Source organism: Onychostruthus taczanowskii, unplaced genomic scaffold, assembly GCF_017590055.1.
Source record: "Onychostruthus taczanowskii isolate IOZ18803 unplaced genomic scaffold, ASM1759005v1 scaffold22, whole genome shotgun sequence".
NCBI lineage: Eukaryota > Metazoa > Chordata > Aves > Passeriformes > Passeridae > Onychostruthus > Onychostruthus taczanowskii.
The window spans coordinates 512,010-528,726 of NW_024499462.1; the positions used below are offsets into that span (position 1 = coordinate 512,010).

The 16,717-nt window shown below is 46.2% G+C and overlaps 1 protein-coding gene across 1 annotated transcript in view; it reads left to right on the top strand.

Annotated features, from left to right (window-relative positions):
* The window catches only part of CHUK (component of inhibitor of nuclear factor kappa B kinase complex), a 16,864-nt gene extending 205 nt beyond the window's left edge, over window positions 1-16,659 (top strand). The window contains 21 exon segments of the mRNA XM_041405129.1: window positions 1-121; window positions 191-285; window positions 1,686-1,800; window positions 3,721-3,790; window positions 4,426-4,514; window positions 4,772-4,861; window positions 5,059-5,183; window positions 5,574-5,681; window positions 5,982-6,117; window positions 6,860-7,054; window positions 7,391-7,493; window positions 8,458-8,581; window positions 9,517-9,668; window positions 10,505-10,566; window positions 11,481-11,590; window positions 12,981-13,030; window positions 13,151-13,247; window positions 13,699-13,846; window positions 14,183-14,322; window positions 15,715-15,811; window positions 16,376-16,659. The exon segment at window positions 1-121 is cut by the window's left edge and continues 17 nt beyond it. Of these exon segments, the coding sequence (XP_041261063.1) occupies window positions 1-121; window positions 191-285; window positions 1,686-1,800; window positions 3,721-3,790; window positions 4,426-4,514; window positions 4,772-4,861; window positions 5,059-5,183; window positions 5,574-5,681; window positions 5,982-6,117; window positions 6,860-7,054; window positions 7,391-7,493; window positions 8,458-8,581; window positions 9,517-9,668; window positions 10,505-10,566; window positions 11,481-11,590; window positions 12,981-13,030; window positions 13,151-13,247; window positions 13,699-13,846; window positions 14,183-14,322; window positions 15,715-15,811; window positions 16,376-16,402 (2,254 nt within the window). The 3' untranslated portion in view covers window positions 16,403-16,659.
* The last annotated feature ends 58 nt before the right edge of the window (window positions 16,660-16,717 follow it).

Genomic DNA, 16,717 nt, shown 5'->3' on the forward strand with positions numbered 1-16,717 from the left:
CGAGCGGGCCCCCGCCGGGGCGGCGCTGCGCGGGCACCCGGCCGGCGGCTGCGGGCCCTGGGAGATGCGCGACCGCCTGGGCACCGGCGGCTTCGGCAACGTGTGCCTGTACCAGCACCAGGTGGGGCCGGGCCGGGCGGCGGGGAGGGCACGGCCGGGCCGGGGCGGCTGACGGCGCTGTGTCCCGCAGGACTCGGGCGACCGCGTGGCCATCAAGTCGTGCCGGCTGGAGCTCAGCGTCAAGAACAAGGACCGCTGGTGTCACGAGATCGACATCATGAAGAAGTGAGTGCGGCCGGCCGGCACGGCTCGGCTCGGCACGGCGGCACCGGACAGACAGGGAGAGGGGAGTGCGGGGAGTCAGCCCCGGCCCGGCTGGGGAGACGGGACCGTGTTGTGGGGACAGCTGCGGCCTCGGCTGCCGAACCAGCTTGGGAGTGGGGACAGCCGGGGCTCAGCCCCTTTGTCACCTGGCGTGCCTGTGCTGGTTTATCTCTCATCCCGTGTCCCAGCTCCTGCCTTGGCTTAGGAGCTGGTGACCCCCAAGCCCCCTGCCCTGTTGTGCTGCCTGGGCTGTTCACTCATCCGGAATTCCTCCAATCTCACACCACCCTGTGGGTTGAGCTTTGATGTTGTGATTTGGGAACACCCACATGTTCCCATACCCTGCGGTACTTTTGTTTTTGATTTAGCAACTAGGGGATCCTGGAATTGCTTTTTTTCTGTTACGCTGCCGAATGTAAAGAATAAATTCTCCTTTCACTTCCTTGTGAGAAAGTCCATGCTCTGTGTTGCCCACGCTCCCTCTCCAGCAGGTGAAACAGGGCTGGACAGCCTTGGTCTCAAGGATGTGGGGGCTTCCTCTGGGTGTTTGGGTCTCACAGAACTGCTCCTGAGAGAGAAAGATCCTGCAGCAGGAAATCCTCTGTCCCAGTGGTGGGAGCAGGGATGCTCTGAGTTGTCCTGCCCAAGGCCTGCAGTGACCCTGCTGTTCAGGCCTTTGCTGAGCTCCTTTGTTACCCTCACCTGCTCACTGTGTGCCATCACATGGGGGGAAACCACTTGCAGGGAACATGAATTTGTAAGTCAAGGCTTGGTGCTGTCTGATTTGGGTGCTGAAAACAACCACTGAGTTATGAGCTGCTCTTGCATTGGTGTCCAGATGCTTTGAAAGATGTAGAGAGAAATAATTTGCCTTCATTTCCTTCTGGATATGTCACTTATTGCCAAGAGTAGCATGTATTGGAGACAGTCAGGAAGCAGCTGTTTGAATTCAGCTGCAGAAGTTCATTTTTCCCCGTGAATGTGGCTTTCACCTGCCTGGTACAGTTCCGCAGGGATTGATGGGTTCTTGTGAAATGCTTGGGCCAGGAGGAGTCTGTTCCTACATACACACACATGTAATGACACTGCCAGGACTGTGCAGGAGTTCACAACTTGAGTCTGGATCCCCATCATCAAAGTCCTGTACCTTGGCTTTGAGACATCGTTTCTGCTCATCACTGGTTTGTGTATTCCCAAGGCGTGGATTTTATCCGTTTGGGTACTGGTAGGTACCAGCTGATGAATGAGCAAGGATTCCTGTGGGGAACAGAAGCTGGCCCTGGAACATAAAACGTGGCTGCTTTGCAATCTGTTGTCTCATTCTTGCAAGAGAGTTTTCATGCAGCTCTCTGTGTGCTTAGGCTGAACCATCCCAACGTGGTGAGAGCCTGTGAGGTTCCTGAGGAGATGAATTTCCTGGTTAACGACGTTCCTCTGCTGGCCATGGAGTATTGCTCGGGGGGCGACCTCCGCAAGGTAACCCTGCTTTGCTTTCAATAAAAGCCAACTAACCCAAACAGGCCATGGCAGTGCTGCTGCTGTCACCAGGGCTGCTCTCTGGGGCTTCTCTTTTTGGTGTGATGCCTTGAGAAGGCTGACATAGAGCAGAGGCCAGACAGAGTTAAACAATAAAGCAGGGATTTATTAAAAGGATCTCCTCCATGGATGCACCTTGGGCAGCACAAGAGCCCAGCCAGGGCTGCACCCAAGATGAACCAAAATGGCCACAAAATGGACAGCTTGTCACAGGGTCTGTCACTTTGATCAGTTCTGGAGTTCATTGTCCAGTTCCAGCTCCAGCCCATGCAGTCCCATCCTTCTTCCTGTTTTTCTCTCTTCATCCCACATTGTTTGTGCTCTTGGGCTGAGATTTGGATCGTTTGTCCTTGGTCCCCAGCTAGAGAAGGAATTGTTTTGTCTCCCTACTCTGTGATCCCTTAATGTGAAGCTCAGAACTACACACTAAAGCAGCACAGAATCTGAAATGTATAAAAGCTAAAACCTGAGGCATCGGGTACAGGTGTGAGGAAGTTGATGTAGAGTGGGAAAAAAAGTGTGGGAAACGAGGCTTGTGTTTTTGAAACCAGAGGACAAGGCAAGGGCAGATACTCTTTTATCCTGGCGTGTCCTTTCATGGAGCTGCTTTAGCATTAGTGCAGCTGCTGACACCCAGCAGGTTTGGCTCTGCTGCTGTGTCTCCATCTGTTCAGTCTGACTGATTTGGATCCAGTCTGATTGGTTTGTATCCAGTGTTACCTTGCTCTCAGCACAGGGAATGAGCCTATTTCTGCTGGACTGGGACCTCCAGTCCATTTCCTATTCCTGCTGAGCTCAGAACTGCCAATCTGCACACTGGCAACACCCAAAAATAAAAGAGCCTTGCAGTAGTTCCCCAGGCAGTGGCTTGGTGACCTGGTAGAGTTTGTGCTCCCTTTCCATTACAGCTGGATTCAGGAAGCAGCAATTTCTATAAGGTGAAGCAGCAAATCCCTGTCAGGATTTCTTAGAAATTACCTCAGCTATGTGATCAGGAAACTCATTTTTCTGTGGTTTTTGTTACTGGCGTTAAACACCCTGAGGAACGTGAGCAGCTAGTGAATGCAGTAATCCCATCTCATTATATGGTTTTGAGTTGTTAGAAACAGTCCAAGAGACACTTTTAAGGTTTAAGTCACAGTAAAAGGAGGGGAACATATTAAAAAGCATTTGGGGGTTGCAGACAGGCACTGGTCACAGTCCCAGAGACATCTGGCTGTTGCATTGTTGCAGTAAAAGTTTGGAGACTCCCTGAAGGTAGATTAGAGACCCTGGCTGAGAAATTAGCTCTGCTTGCAATGCAGTGTTTGGTCACTTCATTTCTGATGAATCCTTAGGTGTGACATAGGTGGTGTAACAATTTAGGACGTAACGTGCTTCATCCATCTGATATGCTGTACTGCTTTAAAAAAAACTATCTTTTTCATTTCTGTGTTCTTTAAATCTTTCTCTTGTTTGGCATAATTTCTGTTTCACTTCCTTATTAATTTCTCCTTGTGAATCCATCTTGAGGGCTGAAGCATCTCAGTCATCTGTAGAAGTCTTGAGTGCAGTAAAAGTGAGAAATTGCTGAAGCTGCTTTTATTGACAGCTCATTAAGCAGTGCTGAGGGGGACCCTCCCTTGCCTGCAGCCCTGTGGCCCTGCCTTTGCCTCCTACCCCTTTGCTTTCTGAATTTTCGTTTTATTTGAGTTGTTCTTCTTGGCCATGATTTTATTGCACCAAATCAACTGCCCCATTCAGCTGGAGTGTCCTTGAGCTGTGCTGTTTGCTGGGTAGTTTCAACAGGGGATGGAAAACATTGGTTTTGCTGTTAACTGTTGCAAGTGTGGGTCTGATCATCTTTTACGTTTTTTGTAGTTGCTAAACAAACCAGAAAACTGCTGTGGGCTGAAGGAAAGTCAAATCCTTTCTCTGCTTAGTGATATTGGTATGTAATTAATGCTTTCTTTTTTTTTTCAATTTATTTTTTTCTTTTTTTTTAAGTCTAGTGGCATTTTCCTTTTTCAGCTGAGCATGAAAAGGGAACTAAAATGAACAGGGTATTAAAAAAATCAGGCCCTTGGGAAGTACCTGGTTTTTTTGGACATCTCAGGAAGGAAGAGCTGTCTGATAAAGGGCAGTGCCTGGGTTTCTCCAGGAAAGCTCCTCGTTTTCTTAATTCTCTTACAGATAACCTGTCACTGCTTGTAGGAATAACTAGTTTTGGCATGAGAAGGTATTTTAGGGTGCTGGCCTGGACTTCTGTCCTTTCAGTGCTCAAGAGGGCTTCCAGCTGAATTCCTGAAATAAAGTGCAACTCTGCTTGCTTTATCCTTGTTCTCCTTCCAGAATGTTTTTGTTTGGTTTTTTTTCCATAATAAGTTGAGTGTCTTTGGCATGTCTTTGCAAAGATGTGAAGATGCAGTGGAGAAGAAACACAAGTTTGGAAGCTGTTAAATGTAGAAATGAGTGGTGGTAAATCATGGAAGGCTGGGAATTTCCCCCCAGTATTAGGGTTTTATCAGATTTACATTTAATCCGTGTGGATTTTATTTTGAGTTAAATCAAACATGTGTCTTCCAGGGTCTGGTATCCAGTATTTGCATGAGAACAGAATTATACACAGAGATTTAAAGCCTGAAAATATTGTTCTTCAGGATGAAGGTGGGAAGGTAAGTCAGGTGATCCGTGTGTTTTCATTGTCATTTCTGGAAGTTGTCACATTGAACTGGACTGAAAACGGAACTGTGCATTTACTAAAAGCTTTAACAGTGTTGCTGAAGCTTTGCCATGGACTTTATCCAGAATTTCCACTCTGGCTTTCCTCTTGAGAGTATTCTGTGGCTGTCACTGAGCAGATTTTGGGTTGTTTCGTGTTTTTTCCCCCTCAGCATTTGCTCTTCTGATGAACTGTTTAAACTGTTTGCAGATTGTCCACAAAATAATAGACCTGGGATATGCAAAGGATCTGGATCAAGGAAGTTTATGCACTTCATTTGTTGGAACATTGCAATATCTGGTAAGACTTTTTTAGTGTCACCAGTACTGAGGCAGGACAGCTGTGGCTTGGCACTGCCAAGGACTGAAACCTCCAAAAATGGAGATCCTGGGGACCTGTCCTGTGGCTCTCAGGAAGCCACACCTGATTGCAGCTTTGTCTCTGCAGAAATGCAAGGAAACACCACAATCAAAGTGTCTTTTTATGATCATTTTTAGGCTCCAGAACTCTTTGAGAACAAATCCTACTCAGTTACTGTTGATTATTGGAGCTTTGGGACAATGGTGTTTGAATGTATTGCAGGATTTAGACCTTTCTTACATAATCTACAGCCATTTGCCTGGTAAGACATTTATTCTGGAAGAGGTGCTTGGAAGTGCTAATACTTAAACCTGTGCTGAAAAACTTTAACCTGCATCTGGAGGTTTCTGCTTGACTTGCTGTGCCTGGAGTGTTTGTTTGCTTGGTTTTAGAAGAGTGGTTCTGAAACAGAAAAAAAATAGGAAACGTGGGTTTCTGTTAGAACAAGAGAAGAGGTGAATCTTTCCAGAGGCAGAGTTTATTTGAAGGGCTCCTCTCTTTCACATGGGGTTGATTGAAAATGGCATCTTTGTCCTGAAAGATGAGTTTGTTTTCTGAAGCTGCTGGACACTGGCCCTTTTGTGTTGTCTTCAGTTGCTGCCTTACAAAAGTAACACTCCTCAGCATATACACAAAGGGTTTTATTTCCCAGGCATGAAAAGATCAAGAAGAAGGACCCAAAGCACATCTTTGCCTCTGAGGAGATGAACGGGGAGGTTCGTTTCAGCACCCACCTGCCGCAGCCTCACAGCCTCTGTGGGTACGTGTGTCCTCCTCACAGGGGACACTTCTGGCCTTCTAAGCTGAGGGCTCTTCCTCCTTTTTCCCAAGCTTGAGAGCTCCTCCTCCTTTCTCCAGGGTGTTTCAAGCTCCTGGCAAGCTGCTGTTTGCTGTTAAGGGATCCCTGTGGCTCTCTTTTGGATGCTTTGGGCTCTCTGGTGCCCATTGTCCAGAAAGATGGTCAGAGCCTGATGAATAGTGCACACAAGGAGAGGCCCAGGGAGCTGGGCTGCTTCAGCCTGGTGAAGGCCTCCCCTTTCTTACAGCCCTTCTGCTTTAGTTTGATTGTAGAACCCATGGAAAACTGGTTGCAGCTGATGCTGAATTGGGATCCGCAGCAGAGGGGTGGAGGTTCAGATCCTGAGACCAGTCGTCCGAGGTGTTTCCTAATAATGGATCACATACTGAATCTGAAGGTGAGTGGGGGCTGTTAGTGGGTGTAAAGACCTTTTGAAAGCATCCCAGAGGACAAAGAGTGTTCAGTGGAGCAAAGCTGGAATCCTGGCATCACCCAGCTTCCAGGCTCAGGAGGAATTGTCCTGGTATCGGGAAGTGTGTGCATACACAGCCTGTCCAGTACATGCTGGAAGACAAAACAACTCCTGCAATATTAATTTCTGGCTTTACATTTGGAGTAGAAGGATGACCCTGTATTACTGTTTGTTATCTTGGAAAGGGCTCACCAGGATCAAATAAGGTTTAATATTTGCTAATAACAGTTTTCCCAGACTTCCTGTTGATGCTGTGACCTCCAGGTGTATTCATGTGCTATAGTAGTAATGCCTGTAGTAGAACAGAGGTGCAGTTTAGTAGAACAGATTTTTCCTCTTCAAATAATTACTTGAGCTTTGCTGAAGTCAGACTAGCCAAGGCAAGCCTGTGTAGAAACAGGAGGATAATTTTGTCTCAGTTCTTTTGATGTAATTAAGCTGCAGCAGGGCTTGTGAAGGGTCTTAGTGTGTTAGATTGTTGATTTCTCTGACACAAAGTTACAGGCTCAGGCTTTGAGTTTTTTATGTGGGGCTTTACTCCTGAACTGATTATTGTGATTATTAAAACCAAATTATGCTCTCATTCTGCTCTGTGCTCCATCCCAGGCTTGTGTGCCTTTGTCTTTGATATCCAAGGATTTGTAATCTACTTGTCCTCTTTTTACAGATAGTACACATCCTAAACATGACCTCTGCCAAGATTGTGTCCTTCCTTTTGCATCCTGAGGAAAGCCTTCATTCCCTTCAGAATCGTATTGAGTTTGAAACTGGAATAAGCACTGGAAATCAGGAGCTGCTGTTGGAAACAGGGATTTGCCTGGACCCTCGGAAACCTGCTTCCCAGTGTGTTATTGATGGTGTGGTAAGAAGGAGTCTGTTCCTGTCTTCCATGTTCTCAGAGAATTTAAAGTCTTAGGGAAGATAAATGGCCTAAATCTTCTCCTATTTGCTCTATAAATGCAGTAACTCCAAAGATATTTTATAGGATAATGTAAGGAGGTTTCTGTCATTGTACTCTGCCTAAGTATTGAATTAATTGCTGGCAGAGAGTTTTGTCTTCCTGTAGGATCTGTCAAAATAAGTTTTTAAAGGCACTTGGTAGGAGAGAGAGCCCACAACAATTAGTTCATGATGTACTGGGTTAGTTGGAGCTGCTTGGGGTTTCTCTTGCTTATATTCTCTTCTGTTTTCTTCCCAGAGAGGCTGGGACAGCTACATGGTGTACTTGTTTGATAAAAGCAAAACTGTCTATGACGGCCCCTTTGCTTCTCGGAGTCTGTCTGACTGTGTCAACTACATTGGTGAGTGTGCTGGAGAAGTGCTGTTCTCATGCAAAATGAAATGAAATCTGCTTTATAAACCCCTGTGTGTTGTCTTGAAGGGCTCTGTCTGATTCAGAGAGAACCATGTAAGAACCTGAAGCAGCCTAGCTCATGTCCTGATGACAGAGCCATGGCATCATCAGTTTGGGCTTTTAGGCTGTGTATGGAAGCTGCTTCTCTGCTTGCTGCTTCCCCTGCTTGTCTCCTGAGATGACAGCAGTCATTGCACAACCTAATAGATCTCTCTGAAGTTTATTTATCATAAATCTTTATCTGTATGAATGACCCTGTGTACCTCTATGAAAGAAAAGTAGTGTCAGGGGACAGGAGATGTCTGCTGGGATACTGCCTGTAAAGAAAATGCCTTGTGACATGCAGTTAACTGTTCAGTAACTTAATTTTCTTTGGCCTGGCTCCACTGCTTTCCTCATCTTCTAGTGTCACTCGGGTTTTTCTGTGTTCTGGGCTGTTTTGTTCTGGTGAATCTCATTGCATGACACCATTGTACTGAATCTCTTGGAGCAAATGCTTTTTACACCATGTTTATTGATACCCCAGTGTACTGACAGCTGCCATTTCTGTCAGGGAGCACACCTGCATCTTTTCCCCTTAAACATCTACATCAGGAAATCTGAGAGGAAACCTACAAAATGTTTGAAGACATTTTCAGATGAAACAGATCAGGACAGTGACCAGTATCAATGGATTAAATGGAGCAACTGAATTTGCTACCTTGGGCTTTAGAGCTTTTTGGCCAAAGCCCCCCATGGGGTTTAACCTGTTCAGTCACAGGTTGTCAAACACCTGGGGAGCTGTGACATGAAAAGCTCATACATGCTTCAGCAGCGTCACCTAGAAACTGAGCAGATCTTACCTGCCTTTCTAGGCACATGAAGCAGGAATTAGGAATGTTGTCACTGCACTGTGTTTCTCCTGTGTTCAGTGCAGGACAGCAAAATCCAGCTGCCGATCCCGCAGCTGCGCAAGGTGTGGGCAGAAGCGGTTCACTACGTCATTGGGCTGAAGGAGGATTACAGCAGGCTCTTCCAGGGACAGAGAGCTGCCATGTGAGTTGTCACCCACTCAGAGGGAGCAGTGCTGTGCCAGCACAGGGTCTTTTGGCCTGGAATTGTGCATCTCAGCGAGTTTTGGTTCCCTGAGGTTTCACAGCCCTCTGCTGGTCTGTGCCTTTACATTATAAAACATATTTGGGCTGGGAGCTTATTCCACTCCAGGAATTGTGCTGGGTGATGCCTGACATTGATCATAACCAAAGAACACTTGAATGTGCTCAGAGGCTCACAGTGTGGCTGAGGTTGATGGGTGTGGGAAGTGGATTTGTAGAAAATTTTCAAAGCTTAACGGAAGGCTCACATAGTGTGTATCTGTATGCAAACCTTGAGATAAGAAATGCTGACTTAGACATGCCATGGAACAGGACAGACATTGTGGAGAGAGAAATGGAACCAGAAACACGTTTCAAAGGATGGCCTTGTAAAAAAGACTGGATACTTTGGAGAAATAGAGCTATGAAAGATGCATTGTAGTGGGAGCCACGAGGGACAGTTTTAGATGTTGGCTTTAAGGCATCTACAGCATGGTGTGGCTAAAGCTGATAGGCCGAGAAACACTTAGAATGTAATTAGGAAATAATTGGCTTCTGATTGTGATGGTGTGAATTGTAACATCTGTATTGTCTCACCCTTCACATTAAACTGAAAATGGAGTAAAAGTTTTTAAAACGCCTCTCAGTTGCCAATCTCTGGGTCAGAAAAGGGCATAGTCCAACAGATGGGGACCTCTGGAAGTCCTCCAGCCCAATCCATGCTCAAAAAGAACCACATCCAGACAGCTCTCAAATATTTCTGGGGGTGGAGACTCCACAACCTCTCTGGGCAGCTGGTGCCAGTGCTCAGTCACCCTGAGAGCAATGGAATTTCCTGGTTTTGAAGTCCAGGTGGGCTTTCCAGCTAATGTGTGCTGTCCTTGTTCCATCTGTTAGGCTCAGCCTCCTTCGGTACAACGCCAACCTGATCAAAATGAAGAACAACATGGTGTCAGCATCCCAGCAGCTGAAAGCAAAGCTGGAATTCTTCCACCAGAGCATTCGCCTTGACCTGGAGAGATACAGTGACCAGATGGCTTATGGCATATGTAGGTAGTGGGGAATACTTGTCTGGGTGTGTCCTGTGATCCTGTAAAGGAGCTCAGCATCTTTATTGGGTGTATTTTAGCTAGGGGAGGTGCAGGAGAAGAGTTTGGCAGGAGGATAAAAACCAGAATGTTTTTGGAGACCTCCAGTGACAATGAGACAGGTGATCAGCTGTTCTCCACTGAGAATGTAAAACAGGAGCATTAATAGTGCTGGTGATGTAAATATTTGCTATTTATTCATTGAGAGTTTGATTCATTTGGAGTTTTGGCTGGGCAAGAGCTGCTGCACTTGTTGACAGTGCTAACGAGCTGCTGTGCTTGTTATCAGGAGAAACCATTTGTCAGGATGAGAGATGGGTGTAAAGAGCACCAGCTACAGTTTCATGTCCCAGAAACAAATAGTGTTCAGGAGAGAATAGCAAGATTTACTTGTAGTTTGAATATATATGGCTAAAAAATGCAACCTGAGTCAAAAATGATGACTGGGCTGAAGGATGATGATGGAAAACAGAAAGACACTGTGAGCTGGGTCTGGGCAGTCTGTGTTCAATCAAAAGTGGCAGTTGTTGAGCTTAGTGCTGGAGTTTGAAGACTCAGGGTTGTATTAGGCCAGTGATTGCAAGCACTGAAATCCTACCTAAGGGTTTCTGTGTGGGTTGAGGTTGAGCACAGAGTTGCAGCTTTGCTGCATCTGTGATCTCTGTCGTGGCTCCTGCTGGGAGATTCAGCATCATGTTCTTTGTGCTCAAATTACACCAATACAGGTAAAGTCCAGGTCTTGTTTTATTTTTGTGTCTTAATGTCTTCTTATAAATTAACACCTCTTTTTTCTTAAGCCTCAGAGAAGATGCTCAAAGCCTGGAAGGAAATGGAAGAGAAAGCCTCTCAGTGTGCACAGGTAGGGGATGTTAAGGAAGCTGCATTATCTCTGTGTGAAGGAGATTGTGACAGGAATTTAATGTGTCGTGTGTGCCACTGCTGAGTCCCTTCAGTGTTTCATATCCTGCCTGCTGTGGGAATGGGAATACCATTGCAGGTGCATTAAAAAAGACACTGTCTCCTGTCACCAAGTTGTTTGAATGGATTTGGACAAAAACAACAAAAGTCACCAGACTCAGCTCTGTAAAAAGGAAATGAATGAAGAGACATGTTACTTGTTGCCCAAAAGAAATGGTGTTGCTATGGATCAGGAGTCTTCCTGAAAATTCCCATTGCTGAAGCTGAAACCAATCACTTGTTATGCAGCAATTTCAAAATTGCAGGACATCACTGAGGAGTACAGACATGAATCACTGGCATGCTGCAAGTCATTATGCAAATCAGTTTTAAAAGAGAGTCATCTCTTTTTTATTATCTAAAGAATGGATAAAAAGTTGGCTGCTTCTAGCCGAGCAATTGAATTGAATTCTCTGGCTTTTTCCAGGCAAGCAGGAACCTTGCCCAATGTTTACTTGGCAGACCATCAGAATTATGTTCTGTTATTCCACCTGCCCTGCCCCCTTATCAGGAATGGAAAATGTTTATACACAGGGATACCTTAGTCTGTCTAGGAGGCAATCCAGACACACAGAGAGATGATTTATGAAGAAACTGATTTTTCTCAGCCAGTGTTGTTGGTCAGAGGTTTGCTTGTAGGTGATACCACACACTTAGAACAAAAACCTCAGTTATTGTAGCAGTGCTGGGCCAAAGAGCTTTCTTGTCTCCTAAACTCTCCAGGCAGTCAGCCCATTATCCAAACAACTGTTCTGGGGGTCTTTATCTCCTTGATGGCTCTCCTTGAGTCTGATCTGTGCCCACATTTCACCTCAGGCTGAAGATATTGGCTACCTGGATGAGCAGATCATGGCCCTGCACACGGAGATCGTGGAGCTGCAGAAGAGTCCGTATGCCAGGCGCCAGGGAGAGGTCATGGAGAGCCTGTAAGCCCTGTGCTTCTCTTTTTCACTGCATACAATTGGATTTTGTGTCTTTCAGTGTCTCAGGGGATTTCTTCCCTCTGTAGCTGGTTCCCTCAGTGATTTTGAAATGCAAACCACAAGTACAGAGTGGTGTATGGTTGGTGTGAGATCATTTTGCTTGTGAAAGGAAAGTTCCCACCATTTGTGGGACACTTCCCTGTCACTGAACTGTGAAACCTCGTCTTACAAGAGCCCAGGACTAAGACAAATCTTGGTGTCAGCTAAGGATTTGCTTTTGTCTTGGAGAGGAGTGAGTTTCTTACTGTTGAGTGAGGAAAACTACGTGATCATTGTAAAATCCTGTTAAATACCTTCAGTATTTTCAAATCAAGGGTAAATATCTCATGGGTACTTGGATATTTGGAAAGTTGATTTTTTTTTTTGAAAGTATTAAAATATGAAAGAGTCAAATGGTGTTTCTGATCTTGAGAAGACACAGGAAGCAGTTACTGGGCTGCTGCTAAGAGCACAAGTGGCAGTTCTAAAAGAGAGGGACTCAACAGCCATTAAATCTGTTAATAAGAGTTCTTCAGAACAACTCTGACTGTTCAGGGAGAAAATGTGCCTGCTTCTGGCATGTTCTCCCCCCTTCCACTTTGCAAAGTTGCTTTTCATCCTAAGTAGTTGCAGCAGAACTGGTGCACAGGGCAGGAAGTGGTGCAAAGGAGAAGCCACCTCCTGCAGCACCAGCTCAAACTAATCAGGATCATGCCTCCTTAGGCATTATTTTTAAGCAATTCCACCACTGCAGACCAGGATCAGGGCTGGGAAACTGCTCCTTGTTTCTGTCAGACTGGGATTTAGAACAGGAAAGATTTTCTTCAAGGCTGGAAGTTTTCAGTGTGACTGTTTTTGAAATACTTGAAAGAAGTAATGTTTATTTATTGGGAAGAAGAGAAGCACAGTCGTCTTGCTTGTGATGCAGCTGTCTCTTTCCATTTACAGAACATCACTAAAATTCAGGCAAAAAATGCAGAGCAGGAGCAGAACAAGAATTTCTCAGGCAGTTGTGCAGTCAGAGTTTCAAAAATGAAATCGGATAATGAAGGATACAGGGGAAAGAAAACACAGCTGAGCCATGGGAAGACTTGAAACTGAAAGGAAGCTCCACTTGGTGTGGTTTTCTGAGAAGAAATTGCATAGCTGGAGAAAAAGAGAGACAGCTTTGGGGAAAGTGTTGGATTCCATCTCAGAAAGAGCATTCCTGTGTTCCAAAGGCCATGGCTGTGTCCCAGCTGTAGGAGAAGGACAAGGGTCTGAGTTCAGAAAGGCATCCCCTCACTGCAGTGCTTTTTTTTTTTGAGTCACCTGGCTGCTGACACCTGCCTAAACCATATTCTTCTTTCTAAAGGGAACAGAGAGCCATAGACCTGTACAAGCAATTAAAGACACGACCTCCAGGTATGGATGAAGATGATTTAATGACTGTTTCACACTTTTACCCCATGACTAATTGTCCTGAACTGAAACCCAGGGAATTCTGTTAGGATTTACTAATGTGGTGGTTGCTGGCCCTTCCAGATCATGCCTACAGTGACAGCACAGACATGGTGAAGATCATTGTGCAGACAGTGCAGAGCCAGGACCGAGTCCTCAAGGAGCTCTTTGGCCACCTCAGGTACCTTATGCAGACAAAAAACCCAAACAAATCCAACCTGCAGCATTTGGAGCTTTGTAGTAGGAAAGGATAGGGAAAACCATGGAGGTCAGAGCCCAAAAAGCTCCATTCACATTTCTCATAACATTAGTTCTGCTCCTCTGTGTTGAGTTTCCACTTAATTTTTAACAACATGGCTGTTAGCATTCAGGAGTTCACTTTAAAATGAGGCAAATTCTGCCAGTTGAAATTTGGAATTCAGATCTTCAAAGGAAAAAAAATTAAAAAAACAATTCCTTCAAATGCTAAGGAAAAAAAGTAGCAGTGTTACAGAGTTGAGAAGATGCCACAGTGATTTGTAAATTAATTTTTCAAGTATCCAAAGTTTTCATTTTTCTTGAATGCCAAGGTGGGGCTTTTGGTTTTGCCAGAATGTGCTGGGAAGTGACTTGGTGTTTGGTTTTTATTCTAGCAAGCTCTTGGGCTGCAAGCAGAAGATCATTGACCTGCTGCCCGAGATTGAAGTGGCTCTAAACAACATCAAGGAAGCTGACAACTCAGTGATGCAGATGCAGGGAAAAAGACAAAGGGAGATCTGGCATTTGCTGAAAATTGCTTGTGTGAGTAGCTGCTGGGTTATTTGTTTGCACTTCTTCCAGTGCATGAGCTGGGAAGTAAACTCAGCAAAAAGGGGTAACTGCCACACCATGGCTGCAATTTTTTTTCCTACAGAGAAGAGCAGTCTGAGATGGTAAAAGCAGAAGCTAAATAGGTGCTTTCCTGGTTAGTTTAAAGTGTTTTAAAGAGTACTCTGCTTTTTTTGCATTAATTGCAGTGCCTGAAGCCATCTCCTGGTTCCCACAGCTGGGTGTGTGTTACCAACAGCGTTCATGTGCTATCCCAAATCTTCCCTGTCTAACACTGAAGCCTAAATTCTCCTGAATTTCTTTTTTCAGACTCAGAGCTCCTCTCGATCCCTGGTCAGCTCTAGCCTGGAAGGGACAGCCTCAACTCCAGCAGCCACGTGGCTGCCCCAGAGCTCCTCAGGGAACGCAGCTCCTCACCCTCTGTCCTCGCTGGCAGCTCCTGAAGATGGGTATGGGTTGTATTTGGAGGGACCCTTGTGGCAGGGAGGAATGCTGAATCTGACTCCATGCTCTCAGAAGGCTAATTTATTGTTTTATGATACTATATTATATTAAAGAATACCATACTAAACTATACTAAAGAATCAGAAATGATCCTTACAGAAGGTTAAAAAGATAATGAAAGCTTGTGACTCTCTCCAGAGTCCTGACACAGCTTGGCCCTGACTGGCCAAAGAGTGAAAACAACTCAAATGAAACCAATGAAACAATCACCTGTTGGATAAACAATCTCCAAACACATTCCACATGTGAGCACAACACAGGAGAAGCACTGAGATAATTGTTTTCCTTTTTTTTTGAGGCTTCTCAGCTTGCCAGGAGAAAATCCTGGATGAAGGGATTTTTCAGAAAATATGAAAGTGACAGGTATGAGCTGCAGGGAGCTCACTGTCTCAGGGGCTTTATCCTTCCCAGAGCAGTTTCAGGAGTTTGTGTGCCACTAATGCTCTAAAGAATCAGGGATTTGGTTGAACTGTCTATTCAGAGATCTCTGCTCTCTGTTTCTGAGCAGTTCCAGGAGCTGCATGCCCTGCTGAAGGACTGTGCCATCCCTTTATGGCACGTCACGTTGCTCATCCTTGGGGCTGGATCTGGCTCTTAAGGCCCCTCTCCCTCAGTCCATGCTGAGCTCTCTGGAGCTGAGGGGCTTTTGCTCTTTGCTGCATTAACAATTCTAATTATGTTCTGTCAGTGTCAAGCCATTCCCCTTTGTCCTGCCACCTCCAGCTTTTTGTGTCACCTATTATAGAAATGTGCCTTCTGTTCATGGAGTGACAAAACTATCCTTTATCCCCTTAAAAAGGAAACAAGCCCAGAAGTGTCTCTCCTCGATTAGGTGAAAAGGCATCTCATAGGACCTGGGGGACTTCACCTCAAGCTTAAGGATAGCCAGCTGGACAGGAGCCAAAAAGTCCTGCCTGGGCAATTCACTAGAAAAAGAAGAGAACAAAGAAACTAATGGCTTTTGTGAGGTGTTTTACCGGGAGGAACGACTCTTGCACCCGGCTCGGTTCTTCTCTGTAAAGAGTTTTGTTATTTTGCCTTTTATTAAAACTTTTTTGTTTCCAACACTACCACAGAAGCCATCTGCGGATTTTATACCTCCAGAGGTAGCTGAGCTATCTTGGGTGTGAAATAGATCTCCAAGAGCTGATGAGACCTGGCTCGAGGAGATCCCTATTACCTACCAGTGCACAAACTACAAATCACTTTTTTGGGCTATTTGTTTTTGTTTTTCTTTTTTCTCTTCCCCTCCCCCCAGTGCAGCACCTTTTGATGGGGGTGTTACTCTTGATGCTGCTTGAAATCCATCACCTTAGGGCTTTTTTTCCTTCCTGCAGGGAAAATTTTGCTGACATGATCCGGGAGAATGTGAATTACCTGGAGCTCTTCAGCAGCATTCTGCAGGAGGTGAGGCAGGAGCAGAACAGCATGATGGTAAGTGCTGGGCCATCTGCCAGGACCCGGCTTTCAGGGGACACCCAAGGGTGCCCTGGGCTCGTGGGGAATTCCTTCAATAGGAAAAGGTAGCAGGCTGCTCCAAGCCCCATCCAGCCTGGCCTTGGACACTTCCAGGGATTCAGGGGCAGCCACAGCTGCTCTGGGCACCCTGTGCCAGTGTGCATGGGTACATATTTCTTCCCAAAATCCCACCTAGCCCTGCCCTCTGGCAGTGGGAAGCCATTCCCCCTTGTCCTGGCACTCCAGGCCCATGGAAACAGTCTCTTTCCATCTTTCCTGTAGCCTCTTCAGGCACTGCAAGGCCACAGTGAGGTCACTCTGAAGCTTCTCCTCTCCAGGCTGAACAATGAGGCACTCATCCTTTGGGAAATCCCACGATCTCCCAAACTGGAGTGGACTCACAGGGCTCCTGTGCTGTGCTGCACTGTGTTAACTCCTGGGAGCATCCTTGCTAAGGGCAATTGCTGATTTTTCATCAAACCAGACTCACATCCAGGAGCCAGACCCTGCGCTCAGTTGTGTTTTTGCTCCTCTTTGCAGAGTTTTGACTGGAGCTGGCTGAAGTAGCCCCAGGAGCCGAGGTGCTGCATCACCCAAGTGCCTTCTGTGTGCTGAGGGCCGCCTTCCTTGTGGGACGCGGCGGTGTTTATGACGTCACCGGTGTTTACTGACATCACCGTGTCACACACTGGCTGTCCCCCAGGGAGCAGCCTGGGCCCGGCCCGTGGAGCCTCCTCAGGGCGAGGGGCACGGGCAGGGCTCGCCGCTGCCGTGTGCCCCATGAATGTATAGCGCGTGTGTACATAATAAACTCTGTGGTGACACCCCCGCACACTGTGAGGCCTGGTCACTGCCGCGCCGCCATCGCCAGCACGCCGTTGC